Source organism: Hyposmocoma kahamanoa, unplaced genomic scaffold, assembly GCF_003589595.1.
Source record: "Hyposmocoma kahamanoa isolate Upper Pololo Valley unplaced genomic scaffold, ASM358959v1 64, whole genome shotgun sequence".
NCBI classification, from domain to species: Eukaryota; Metazoa; Arthropoda; class Insecta; order Lepidoptera; family Cosmopterigidae; genus Hyposmocoma; species Hyposmocoma kahamanoa.
Genome location: NW_020653852.1, coordinates 7,803,476 through 7,818,250, shown reverse-complemented (window position 1 = coordinate 7,818,250; position 14,775 = coordinate 7,803,476). Strand labels below are relative to the sequence as shown.

Here is a 14,775-nt window from a genome sequence, read left to right as displayed (position 1 = left end):
TGGCATACTCTCCACTTCAGTGTGCAAAACAGGGCTAATGGTACAATCGATGCCCTAACATATGTGACCCCCTTTTTTTTTTTTGACGGGGGATATCTTTATGGATACCCCTGAGCCCAGGGAGACTCAGGGGTTATGTGGGGACTCTCCCTCCAGACTGGAGAGCCTACCCCACTAAAACCCCTCCGGGTTTCCCTCTCGCCGGTTGAGTCGGCGCCGTGGGATCAGAACATATGTGTCCCCCTAGCCGACCTTTTGTTTCTGAGAGCCTTCCCATGCATTCTACAGAAGAGTGTTAAAGTAATTCCAGCTTCATGGTTGAAATTGGTATTAAAGATCAAATTGGCTTAAAAAGATTCTTAAAACGTCATTTACTAGTGATACAATATGAAAGTCATATCAAAATGAATATTACGACTCATGGGTTAAAGGTTAAACCTCTGCACTAGAAGAATTAAATTTAAAAATCAAAACAAGTTTATCACTAAATATAAACTACAATTTTACAGATTATTAGCAAATTTCAAAGGGAAAGTGCAGCGAAAATGTACAAGTTTATTTTTGCTTCATTCATTATATTTTGTAAAAAATCATGACCCAAAAGTTGTTGTTTATGATGTCAGTAATATATTTCTGCGAGGTTGTTAGTATTTTACAAATAACCCAACCAATTCATAATATTCATTTTCCTCAGAACGCCTTCGCCGAACGCCATACCGGACTGCCACGCAGAGTTCCCAGGTTCGATTCCCGGGCCGGGAGAAATATTTGTAAGGCCTACATTTATTTCTCTCGTGAGTTTGGGTGTAATTTGTGGTTGTCTATGTGTCGACACAGGGTTTCCCTGCGGGGCTATATTGAGCTTACAAATGAGGATTTTTGCTAGTCGACAATTTAGAGTATTTTTTTTTTCGTTCACAACCAGGTTGCGAAAAAGGAATTTCAACTTATCAAAATACGTAGCTGACATGAAAGAAAAGCATTTCTTGATACGCAACCAGTGACCAACATTATAAACAAATCATTATGTAACTGAAACCAAAAATCTTAATGTGTATAATAAATTTTAAATCTATGGTTAGAGATCTCCGAAGAAAGGTATCAGTTAATATTATCAGCCATCAAATAGTTACTGTCAAAAATAACCAATTTTATAGCTCATTAAAACGAGGCCGTAAAAGGAATACCACAGCTCGTTAAGAAATCAGATTACAGAAACAACACTTTAAACGGGCCTGCTTTAAAGGAAACTGTGCATTTGTGTTTTTGAATAAATTTTCTATTTATTTAATAATCAAATAAGGCATCTATAGGTAAAGCAATTATGGCTGACTTTCTCCACGTGGAAATTTCGTTAAATTTGTTTCTTTCATCGACGAAATTTTCTTTTGAAAAAAAAACATACGTATGGCATAACACAATATATTTTTCGAATCTTGTGTACAATGCCTTCACTTTGAGTTTACAAGCCCTTGTAAAACCAAAAAAGCCATTAAAACCATTAAAATCTAAAAGCAGTTCTATCATTTTCAAATCAGTGGTAGTAGCAGCAGTAGAGCTCCTTGTGAAAGAGTTCGTCCATAGAAGTACTGCACTGTACTGTTCAGATTCAGAGCATTTGCAGGTGTTTTAAGGCGTACCATTTTGTTAGAACTACCTACATATATAATAATACACCGAAAGATGTTCTTAGAATTATACTCCAATACTTTTCACAGTCATACCAAATTTGGCCTACGTCAATTATTAATCTCCACCTACTACTTATTTGGAACAGGATGCATGTATGAAAAACTAACTGTGATAAGCCTTCGTGATGAGAAAAAGTATTGGCGCCACTCCAATACTTGTTCTCAGAGGTACCGTGCCACTGCCGTGCCCAACAGTGGGTTCTAATACTTCAGAAATTTTGCGGGCCTGGTCAATAACAACTTGCTAAAGTTTTATAGCTATCGAGTGAATAATAAACCTCATCATCTTCCTATTTAATAACCATGTTCTTGGCGGTATCTTCTTCGCTCCTCATAAGTTCACAGCCAGCTCCTTGACCTCTATAACTGCTCACTTTAATGTTCTTCTTTATTTGTTCACTATACGCCATTGTTGGTAGGGCTGGCACAACAGGGCACGACTTGCGAGAGATCGTCCTTTCTTTCTTTTCCCTTGTACCTCCCCTCAATTATGATCCTCACAAATTCGTGATTACTTAACAAATGTCCAAACATTTTCCTCCAATTTCCTCCAATTGTATTAAAAAAAAATTCTTTCTTCCCTAACGCTTTTTAAAACTTCTTCATTTGATATCTACGTCATCCATTTTGTTTTTCCCATTCGCCTCCAGCACCACTTTTTAAATGATTCCTATTCTCACTTTATTTCTGTGTGAATGTCCATGTCTACGTACATATATTACTATCTACATAAATAAATGAATATGAACTACTACGTACGTTAAATAATTAATAATTTCAGGCATAACTTTGCGGAATATTGAAATCCATGATAATAAAAATGGAAATAAATTACTCTACTTTTTCGCAAACCCATTGAATAAAAATTGTGTTGAATAAAAAAAACTGTCCACGACGCGATGTTTGAAATTCCGCTCATAGAATTCACGTCCGAGAGATAAAGTTTGTATTAATGAAAAGTCCTACCACTGGAATTCACAATGAATGGCTCGGGGCGAAACAATTTTAAGCGGAATAATTTAAAAATATATTCAAAATACTGTAATGGTTGGTTGGATCCTCCGAAAGGACATAAATTGTTATTTGAGACTTAAGTCATATTTCTTCAGAGCCGATTTTGGAGAATACAATAGTCACTGGAACAGCAAAATGTCTGATACAAAAAATTTAACACATACATTATGAGAGGGAGAAGTGTGCAAACGGAAGAAAGAGAATAAAAAATAAACGTAAACTCCGTTTTTAAAACAAATTTATTTTATAGAAAGTATATTGAAGAAGCAAAAGTAAACCAGTTTCTTCAATGTCTTGGCTTTTTTTATACCATATTTATTATACATAATATTAATACATGTGGTATATGTGGTATGTGGTATATGATATATGTATATATCATGACACGTGGGCATCTAACACATTTTTGTTAGAATCTTCATAGAAGAGAAAATCGAAGGCCCTCTCTTGCCTTCGGTGTTCTGAAAGGAAAGACCTAGAACAAAATTATTTAGACCAGCATAAGATAAAAATTAATGGCGCTGAACAGAGATTATTGATGATTACTTAGTCAACAAGAGCTAAGATCTCACATCATTATACTCGGAGATGCAATCCAAGTCCCAAAATGTAAACAATGGTGAAGCCATTAAGTACAAAAAAGTTTTCAAGAATAGTGGAAAAGTGATAAGGTCCAAAAATTAATGCAAGATGTTTTATATATTATATAAATAGAATATTATTAAATCATAATTTTGGTTTCAAACGCTCTGTTAAATGAGATAAGCTCAAAAAACCGATTCCAGTGGAAAGATTTTTTTATTCTATTGACAATGCTTTTCGTAGGCTGCCCTTTCTGTTCATTTGGTTTTTCCATTACCAAACACAAAAACTTTTAAGCAGAACTGTTATTAATAATAATTTATTGCTTTAATAATATTACTTTAATATTTTATTCAAAATAATATTTTTATCAAGAATCATAATACAAAATACTAGGGATGGATAACCGGTTTACAACCAGACCGAGCTGCAACGTCGTGATTTTCTTCATTCGGTTTCTGGCGCTTGTTAATATCAAATGTGTTCTTTGCTGTATATTATGTGTCATGTTGATGAAAACTTTATACTTTCTTATTATAGTTTTAGAACAATAGGTAAAAAAACGAAGGCTTTTAGTTTATAAGTTAAGCCTTTTTCGCCTGAGTAAAAACTCAAGACACACTATATAGAGTTTATGTTTAATTTCAAATAAAAACCTGGGTTAGTTTTTTGGACGTGGCCTTTTTCATTTCCTTAAATCATCATTTCTCAATTGAAAATATTTTATGACACAAAGTAATTCTAAAAGATCTGTTACTTATTTAACCCAAAAGGGTGTTTGTGTTATTATTTAATAATGTGACAGTGACAGTTGTTTGTTTACATTTTGGGACTTCGGTTTATCTAATTTGAGTACAAAAATTCATACCCGTGTCGAACGTATACAATGTTATATAATTATAATTAGTCAATAAAGGTCAATCCATTAAAATACAGTAGAATGTCAATAAGTTAAACACAGAAGTTAAAATAAAATAATTAAATACATTATATAACTATCAATGTTAATAACATAATCACAAAATGTAAAACAAAGTAATTAAATATATTACATTGCTATCTTAGTCACAATATAACAATGTTTATTATTTTTATTTATTATCATCTAAGAGTATGAATGCATGTTTTTGTGTGTCGATTTGTCTAGTATCCCTAAATGTAGATCACGGCACGTTTTCATAAAAGTGTGATCTCTCTCTTCAAAAAGAACTCGTCCTTGGAAAGTATAAAAATAGCCCTTATTTTTCGTTATATTTCGAAAGCGACATAATTTTAAGTCAGATTTGGAAGTAAATCATAGTTGGATTCCGGTGCTTCAGTCAACGACTCATGACCTTTCAAATAACAACTTATAATGATACATCACGTTCCTACGGTTAAATCCCTACATAAACTGAAATGTTGATTTGGGTGGACAAACGCCCATCACCGTTTCAAACCCTGAGCTGATCGAGTGGTTACATTGTTGTTATATTCGAAGTAGGATACTACGATCTTTCGATACATTAAAAATAAGCCTATCCTTGTTAGAGTATAAGGAGTAAATACATTTGTCGTTGAATTATTTACAAAAGGAACCTTTTTCACCGGAGAGCGAAGCTTCCTTAAATAATCCTATTCCAATAAAAACAATCTAGTCTCGAGTACTTCGCGCCTTTTCTTAAGCACCTATGTAAATAGAACTCCCATTTGCAGTAGAGATTTCTCGTCCATCTTCATAAAAATAGCAGTCATTAGAGTTCAATAATTAATTCTTAGATATTTGAGATTAGTGCACAGTGGAAATGAAACAATTCAGCCAGCCGTGACCATGGGACCTACCTGTAAGGGACCATTTTGGTTTGTTAGAAAAAGCAAATGCTCACAATTTAGATCGAAAAACAATTTTTATTTTAATGAGTTTAGTTCAGAGATGGGCAGTGGGCTAAAACACAATCAACCTGTCTGGGTTTTAACCGGGATTTTATCCAAACAGCCAGATTAAAATCGTGGGCAGAAATGGATTTTAATCCGGCTGCGAATTTAATCCGGCGAATACGGAATGTGGTATAATTTCACACTTCTTGCAAATTTCGATGTATAAAATTCTTTTATCTACACATATATCGAAACTCTCTATGATGTGATCAAAAACTTTTTATTATTACATTCAAATTTCGAACATCTCTGAAAAACAACACACACACGTTACTTGATATCTTAGACTATGGAAACCAAAGGACGTGTTATATTGACATATATAAATCAGACGTATATGTATATGATACATTTAGACGTTGAAAACAGAAACATTTTATTGTCTTTGTTTAACTACTGCGTGCCGTCGTAAGCTAAAAGAGATAGCACTACACTGATTTATGTCAAACACGGGAATCGAAAATACGTAACGTCATCTTAAACTGTCATTTTTCCATTTTTGTAGTAGCTTTGATAACCGTTTCCGGTTGTAAAAGTACATCAAATGTCAAAACCAATGTTTGGCTGTTATTTAAAGAATTCACTACGAAGTTCTCATTATTTAATTATTATTATTTTTAAAGTTTACCTACAAATGAAAAAAGAAAGTAAGAATGGTTGGAAATTATAGGACTGCCGAACATAAACATTGGATCAAATACCATCTTCGTTTGTTCGCTCCATTTTGAATTCAAATTTTAATAGAACTTTGAATGTAACTAGATTACACGATAATGTAATTCCATCGTTACATTTATTGGTTAATAACTTTATATTTAATTTTGATTGATATGGCTCATTACTTGCCTAGTAACAATAGCCTAGTACACACACAACACAACCTTCAACCACAACATTCAAGCCATACATTTGCATGTCGATATTGACTTATCTATGATGATGGTATAACACTAAACCACATTAGTGGTGGACATTTTTTATTTAGGTAGGTACGTTTATTCCATAGATAGGGCAGCTCCTTTCCTTTATATTTTTCCATCCTCTAAGCTTGAAATCGGACGATATGATAGTTAAGGTCGACTCTGGTTTGTCTATGAATTAAATAAAAGTTTTTATTTGTCGCCATTTCACCAGTCGTAAAATGCGATTCCTGAACACATCATATAGAGCTTAAAACGTCGGGCGCACTATAAGTTTCCGGAACGAATAAGAAAAAAAATACTATAAACGGTCAGAAATGAATTTATTGTTTCCCAAAATATTCTCCGTTAGCGTTAATGCTCTTTTTCATACGAGTGAACCAATTCTGAAAACATTTATGCTACGCCTCCGTGACAATCTCTGAAACATATTTTTCATACTCTTCGACAGCCTCTTCAGGTGACGAAAATCGTTGACCGCGTAACTTGTCCTTAATTTTTGGACATAAATAAAAGTCACAAAGTGCGATGTCGGGACTGCACGCAGGATGGCTCATAAGGTCAATGTTGTTCATCTTCGAAAATTCATTTGTCTGTCTGGCCGTGTGAGAACTGGCACTATCGTGGTGCAAGATTATACGGCGTTTACGGTTATTTTTACGCAGTTTGTCAATTACTTCCGGTAAACAAATGGTCGTGTACCAATCACTATTCACAGTACAACGATTCTCGAAAACAACAATAGCCACGTGTGCAGTTTTATGAAAAAAAGAAGCAATCATCCGCTTAGAGGCACTTTACACGCGCGCCACTTTGGTTGGTTTCGGCTCATCTCGAAAGACCCATATGCTCGATTGTTGCTTTGTTTTAGAATCGTAACTATAAATCCATGTTTCGTCACCTGTTAGTATGTCCCACACCAAATTTGACGCTCCTTCGTTGAATCTGGTAAGCATGGCATTGCACCAAGTGACGCAATCCGTTTTTTGAGCCTCAGTCAAATTGTGTGGGATCCACCGAGAGCATAGCTGTTTCACACCCAAATGTTTGGGTAGTAGGTAGTGATTGTATTTGACTCATGTAAAGAAATAAATTTCATGGTATGTCACATGCCTGTCTGTTTTGATCACACGGCGCACAGCATCGATTTTTTTTTTGTTCGCAGTTAGTGGACGGGCGACCATCATGAAATTCGTCACTGAGATTCACACGATCGCGTTTTAATTCTGCGAACCAGCTACAAATAGTCGTCTTGCATGGTGCTTCATCGCCAAAAGCAGTTTGAAGGCGACCGAAGCTCCGCTGAGCTGTTAAATTACACTACAATTAAAGTCGTAGAAATTCATACTACGAAAATTTTCACGAGTTACATCCATGGTGATGTAGACAACCAATTTCTAAAATGACGCCTTAATGTAAAAACAAGTGACAGTTACATGAAACAAACTGTATTTTACAGCCAACGAGTTCCTTTTTCAAATGTTGTAATTTCTTTTTAAAAATTGTTTATGTAAGTGGCCAGTTCCAGAAACTCATAGTGCGCCCTATGTATGTGTGTAGATAAAGCAGTGTATGTAACTGTACATAATTAGGCATTAAAATACTCGTGTGATGTTTTTATGAAACCCGCCTGTCAACTCGTTTCATAAACCCAAACTCGTATTTTAATACCTTGCATTATGTAACAGTCACATAAACCAATGTTTTAGATGAAAAAGAGATAACTCCACACAATACCCACCTTGCTATCTTGTGGCTGTGATTATCACTACCGAGACCGCACACTACGATTCGCTTTATACGAAAATCGATTCAAGTTTATAAGATGTAACGATTTTTGGTATCGATTCATTTCAACGCGATTTTCAAGCGAGCCGATTCCATAGAAAGGCAATCAAATCGTCTAGATCAAAAAATAATAAAAAAAAGTTTGTGATATCATTAAATTTCAACAAAGCTCGATTTACAACAAATATTAAGTTGTATTTTGCCCTCGATTTTCGGCGTTAATGAATTTTAACCCAATTTAAATCCACAGCGTATATAGGCATTAACATAGCGCCGGGTTAAAACCAGGGCGCTTGCCAATCTCTGGTTCAGTTGAATCTGTATTTTGTAAATATGAAAGCCTACTACATTTTTAACACAATAAATATGTAGTGAAAACATTGACAATGCAAGTCATACCAAGGTTTACTTTTAAAATCATGGTTTTAGTAAGCAAAAGTAAAAAGTCAAAACAACAAAATTTAAAAGGAAGATAAGGAGAAGGAAGTTACAAATTACTCCTATATACATTTAAGCTACATAATTAAATTAAAAGAGACGTTGATAAGAAAGAACTTCTCTAAATTTAAAGACCCTGAAACTCTTCTTCTTTCTTGTTCACTTAGAGAACTTACGTATTCCGTGTTACCAATTTATTTTTAATGAAGTCCTAAGTTGTAAGGACATCATATTATATGCCCTTTTTCTTAAGTTGGTAATTGTTTACAAACATATAACTTACCAATTTATGAAAATATCTCCTTGATTCACGTGTTTTGGCTATGGAACTGATTTGATATTTGATACCGCTTTTCATCACAAATATCAATACAGCTTCTGTAACACAAACTTCCCAGAAAAGGTCTTTTATTTTATTAATAGTCATCGCACCGATTCATAATCTCTACAAAGGCATCAGAAATACAGGCACTGGAAGGTTCTCGTATTTTCCTTGCAAATTGAAGAATATTTCATGATTTCAGTAATTCATTGATTGAAAATACACAACACGGAATCTTTCTTATGAAAGAACGAAAAACATTTATCAATCAATTGACTCACTTTACACACTTAAATCTATACTAAAAATAATCTTTTGTTTTTGTAATATCAAGCGACGGGACGAACAAGTCAAGTGCCTGATGGTAAGCAATACGCCTGACTATAACAGTTGCAGTACCACTCAGAGCTTTGCTGGCTGGTAGCTGTAAAGGCACCTAACTGGGTGACGAAATACTTTCATATATTTCTCATAGATGGCGCTACGGCTAAAAAGTCGTTGAAAACCAAATACAAAGATCCGAGAACTAGCACATAGAAAAATTCGTAAAGTCCGCTGGTTCGTTCCGTAACTTAGTGGCATAGCGTCTGGCGCGGTTTGCTAGACGTCGGTTCGAATCTGGCCGGATCGAAGAAACGTTTTCTAAGTATTCGATCTTTGTATTAATAATTAAAGCACTTTTGTTAATGAAAATGGGTTACAACAACGCAAGGTACCACAAAACACCCAGACCTGAAACAATATAGAAAAGTTAGTTTTCTTCATTGACCCGGCTGGGGACCGAACCTGGGAATTCAGGGATGGCCGGATACCATGAAAACCGGTGTACACGACACGCGACTATGGAAGTCGTCAGATCTACATGAAAATATGTTGGCTGAAGTTTATTTTTAGCCCATAAACCCATGGCAAGTGCTCCGATTGACAGTGGTATCATATAGGAAATGAAACTGTTTTTCCGGATTTAAATCGCGTATATTTGTTTTTCAAACAAACCAAAGTTTCGGGCGTTTTACAGCTCCCATGAACACGGTTGACTTGACACGTCCTAACGATGTTTTCCTTCACCGAAAAACTCATGGTAAATTTGAAATTAAATTTCGCACATCAATTCTCAAAAAACCCAGAGCCCAAATTCGCACCCACTGCTTCCGCTTGAGAGGCCATTAGGCTACCATAGCTTCTTAATTTATATAATAAACCTTTTGACCGCCACTGACAAAAACCTAAAAAAAACTGAAAAAACATAAAATGCAACTATGAATCCATACTTTACTAGAATATACAAATAACACATGGATCTTAACATTTGTGTATTGATTTCAATTGAGATAGAAAGGGTTTGATTGACGCTTTAAGGCGTCGTAGGCGTATCAACCAAGTTAATGTAACCTGAATTAAAGCGTCCATGACGATGAAAGGGTTAAATCTATGTCTATATCATACTTTCCTGTCTTAACATTTAAAGAATTTTTTGCTTTTTGTGAGCTGTAAAAATTTAAGAAAATATAAAATAATTACAGTACTTTATTACGAGTTTATCAACGTACTTTATTATTTTTACACCAAATTTTTATAAGAGTGAAATCCTCTAAGGCCGAAGCCATGAATCAATCCAGAATCCACAGGCAGGACGGGGACCCTCTTGCCTAAAGCCTTAATTTATTTGTTTTCGTGTTGTAAATCTTGCCAGTTTCGGCTTAATTAAAAACAAGCGTTTGTTTTTATAAAAAGCTCGCAAAATGTAACGTTCTATGCTAGTAGATATAAGTATTCTCCCTATCTCAACTACTCCACGAGAACCTAAATCGCCACTCTGCATTTTCTGCGTCACTTCACGCTCTTGGGTTCCCTTGAGGGCGCTGCGATGTTTTGAACTTCGTTGCTCCGTCAATACCCGGGTCGTCCCACTAGGCAATTTCCTGGCGGTTGTCCTCTCAATACTTCAGTTAGAATGTCCGCAGTAAATAACTTTCCACTGCATAACGAAACCATTATTATCCTCTACAGCAAGTACACAAATAATATCTATTTATTATAATAACATAATTTGAAAAAATTAACATCGTGACATTCAATGTCACACCCTAGGCTAAAATAATTTTAGTGATAATATGTTTTGTTTGTTTCAGAGCAATAAGAGGAACGAAGAACACTCAACACATCATTCTTATAGCTGTTGTTAAGAAAAGGTAAGTGCTAATAATGCTCCACGGTCTTAACGAACTGTCTCCGTGGTTTTGAATTTTTATTTTTTAGGTATTTGTCACCAAAATTTAAAATAGCAGTTCACACACATTCCAGCAACCATTATGGAATGTAACATAAAGGTCCGACAATACCATTTTAACTGGAAAACAAAAAACATAACCATTTATACATTTGACGACTATTTTTACAAGGCGACCTACTTGATAGAGTGACTTGCACACCGGTTTTGCACGCGAGTGCACCGTGAGATTTTGTGAATGTGTATGTTCGTACAAGCCGCGCTGTTACGTTCGTACGGAATTAGCATACTTGTCGCATTATACTATGTGACATGCGATTCTATGTATTATACATTATATAGAATGCTTAATTGGTAAGATTAAATGGCAAAAATGGTTATTAGTAGAATAACGGCACAAATATACGATGTGAAAGGTATGATAAGAAAATATAGTGTGATTTAATAAGTGGTGCTTTCTTGTGATTTGTAAAGCACAACAAAATTGTAAATTTTATCATTTAGAATTGTTCTACACGAGAAAGTGGTCACAGAAACCTTTTAGTGGGTAGACGTACCTATGCCTAGGCGACCTACTTGATAGAGTGACTTGCACACCGGTTTGCATGGTGTCGCCATCTCTGAGGTCCCGAGTCAGTCCTTGACCGGGTTCGATGCAAAAAAACTAACTTTTCTATATATAATGTCTTTTTTTATAACATCAAAAGACGGGATGAACGAGTCGTTCGCCTGATGGTAAGGCACACGTCTGTCCATAACAGTTGCAGTGCCACTCAGAGCTTTAAATCGCAAAGATCTGAGGGGCACTGCAACTGTTACGGACAGGCGTGTGCCTTCATCAGGCGCACGACGAAAGCAATTTTTTTTAACTTTGAAATGCCTTATTTACCCCAACGATCAGAAAATTGTAGACACGTCGGCAGAATAGCTACAGGAGATTGTAAACACATTGACAGTTATGCTTGAAGCTTTTCAAACAAAAGCTACGAAAGTGAATATGAGTAAAACGAAAGAAATGGTAATTGGAAGGTTGAAAGTGTCACAGAATGCGAAATTACGATTGATGCTGAGGGGCTAAGACAAACCAAATAACTTGTGTCTAGGTTGTCTGTAAACAAGAGATGGTAATTATGAGGATGATATTGAACGGAGAGTAAAAGTCGATAAAAGCACGTCTCGCTTTATATCAGGACATGCCGTGTGTCCCAACCGTGTCCCAACCCTGACGTACGGTAGTGAATGTTGAGCATGACAGAAGAAGAACAACGAAAAAAAAGGGTCAGTGCTGTAGAAATGAGGGGGTTCCTCTGTTGTGGTCCGCACGAATGTGCTTATACTACAGATATTAAAGACAGAATGAGAAATAGTAAAAGGGTGTTGTGATGTGTAAGATAGTTACAAGGATAGAAAACAGAATCATATTATAATAAGAGCAAATAGGGCAACTCCCGCCTGTTCAGCGTGTAAATGCTTGTTGGGTTACATTACACATTATTGTTATAGTTATACCAAGCCTACAAGTTGTAAACATAAGTTTTTTAAAATTAAGATGTTCATCATACTATTCTCGTGCCGTATTGAAATAATCTTTGATAAATGTAGTAGGTACTTACGTTTTGATATTTGTGTATCTTGATTATAGTGTACGATTATGAAACAGGCATGAAATGCTGAACAATTCTGAATTTGAGGCACTCTTGTTCAAACAACCACAAAGACATCAATAAACGCGTCTACTGATTGACGTCATATTTGAAACACAGAGCGAACGCGCGTTTGACGACCTGCGCTATGCAACGCGAGTGCACCGTGAGATTTTGTGAATGTGTATATTCGTACAAGCCGCGCTGTTACGTTCGTACGGAATTAGCATACTTGTCGCATTATACTATGTGACATGCGATTCTATATATTATACATTATATAGAACGCCTAATTGGTAAGATTAAATGTTATTAGATGGTTATTACAACAAAAATGGTTATTAGTAGAATAACGGCACAAATATACGAAGTGAAAGGTATGATAAGAAAATATAGTGTGATTTAATAAGTGGTGCTTTCTTGTGATTTGTAAAGCACAACAAAATTGTAAATTTTATCATTTAGAATTGTTCTACACGAGAAAGTGGTCACAGAAACCTTTTAGTGGGTAGACGTACGAGTACCTATGCCAAAAGGATATTTAATAGCGCGAAAGCGGAAGTCTATCAAAGTATAGAATGTTCAGTCGAGTGGATAAATCTGAAATGGCGTTTTCTGGCTTTTGGCCATATTTCCGTGAAGTTGAAATATTGAGAACTTTGATTATGAAAATACATAAACGTATATATACCAAAAAGTTAGTGAACCATGACGCAAATCACTTAATTGGCCTAAATCTAATTCCAAAATGGTGGCACACATTCCACCTTCTTATTATTGATTTATTCATCTACGATGCCAATAATTGCTTAATTGACAGTTAGCGACTTATTCGTTTCAAATTTTAATTTGAAATTCAAAAAATGGTTTTCAAATACCTTTTTAAAAATAATAGAGTTTGAAAAAGTAAACAAAACAAACTAATGTATCACATACGCCTTTTAAAGCCGCGTATACACTAGGAAGTTGTAACCGTAACTGTTGCATGTTATGTTACCTAAAATCATAGTGTGTACTAATGTGTAAAATGGATGAGAAGCTAAGTGGAAGTGTCAAAAAAATTCCATGTTTATGGGATACACGACTGACAACATACGAATGCAATGAAACCAAAGATGCCAATAAAAGCACTGCTCTATTTTTACCGACAACATGACGTATGATCACTCCAAGAGATTGAATTTGACTGATCGGAACACGGCTCAATGCAGCTCTGATCTGCTCAGCTCAACTCAACAGAAACACTTGCCACTTTTCACTGCTCTTCTCCTCTCCACCCGTAATGCACTCTAACCAGCTACTCATTCTAGCGAGTGAAGACGATTTCACGCGTACACACTAGAAGAAGAAGAAATTTACGCAATATTCTTAAAAATGAACAAATGTCAAAAAGAATGTGACGTCAACACTTCAAAAAGCTCTTTATTTATAAATATAAAAGTTGAAGATCCTCAATGCCTTTTATATGAAGTTATGCTCAACATCTTGGTTCGTACATCGTCTGCGAATCTCCAAAGAAATTACCGAGTTTGATCAAACTTTAAATGTCAAGGAGGAGAAGTCCATAATTGGATACGCCATCCGGGAAAAAAATGAAGTAATATTTTAGGGACTTTAAATATTTTCAAATACATACACACATTAAAGTAAATTTAAAAACCCGTGTGGTTAGATATTACCTATTTCTTTCCCCTAAGTATTTCTGGTGCATGCACTACTGTTTTCCATGCTGAATGTTAAGGCGAGCCAGCTTTTTTATACACTGATAAGACTTAAGATAATAATGTCTTATTCGCAGCGAATAATAATGATAACGCGCACACACTCACAGCCCTACACTAGGGAAACCCTGTATCGCGGGCGCCATGGACACACACATAGACAACCACAAATTACACCCAAACTCACTAGAGAATAAATTTAGGCCACAGTTACGATTATTTTCGATATTTCGAACCCGGGACCTCTGCGTGGCAGTCCAGTACAGTAACCGTTTGGCCACTGAGGCAGTTAATAAAGTTAAAAATACATCTTTATCGCAAAAACTTCCAAACAGACGTTCCATCATGTAGCCCGTAACTGTTTGAAAGTTTGTATTTCTTATTTTCTAGGCACTACGTTCATGGCGTTGCTCTGGCCAAGTCCACTGCTGGGCCATTTCCGTCACCGAAAAGATCATAGTAAATTTCAAATTAAATTTCACACATAAATTCTAAGAAACTCAGAGGTG

The 14,775-nt window shown here is 35.5% G+C and overlaps 1 protein-coding gene across 1 annotated transcript in view; it reads left to right on the top strand.

Moving 5' to 3' along the window:
- Positions 1-14,775, top strand: part of LOC113231013 (high affinity cAMP-specific and IBMX-insensitive 3',5'-cyclic phosphodiesterase 8) — a 448,718-nt gene that overhangs the window by 356,396 nt on the left and 77,547 nt on the right. Inside the window, exon 6 of the mRNA XM_026465153.1 lies at positions 10,805-10,864. Within this exon, the coding sequence (XP_026320938.1) occupies positions 10,805-10,864 (60 nt within the window). The remainder of the gene's footprint in view (positions 1-10,804; positions 10,865-14,775) is intronic.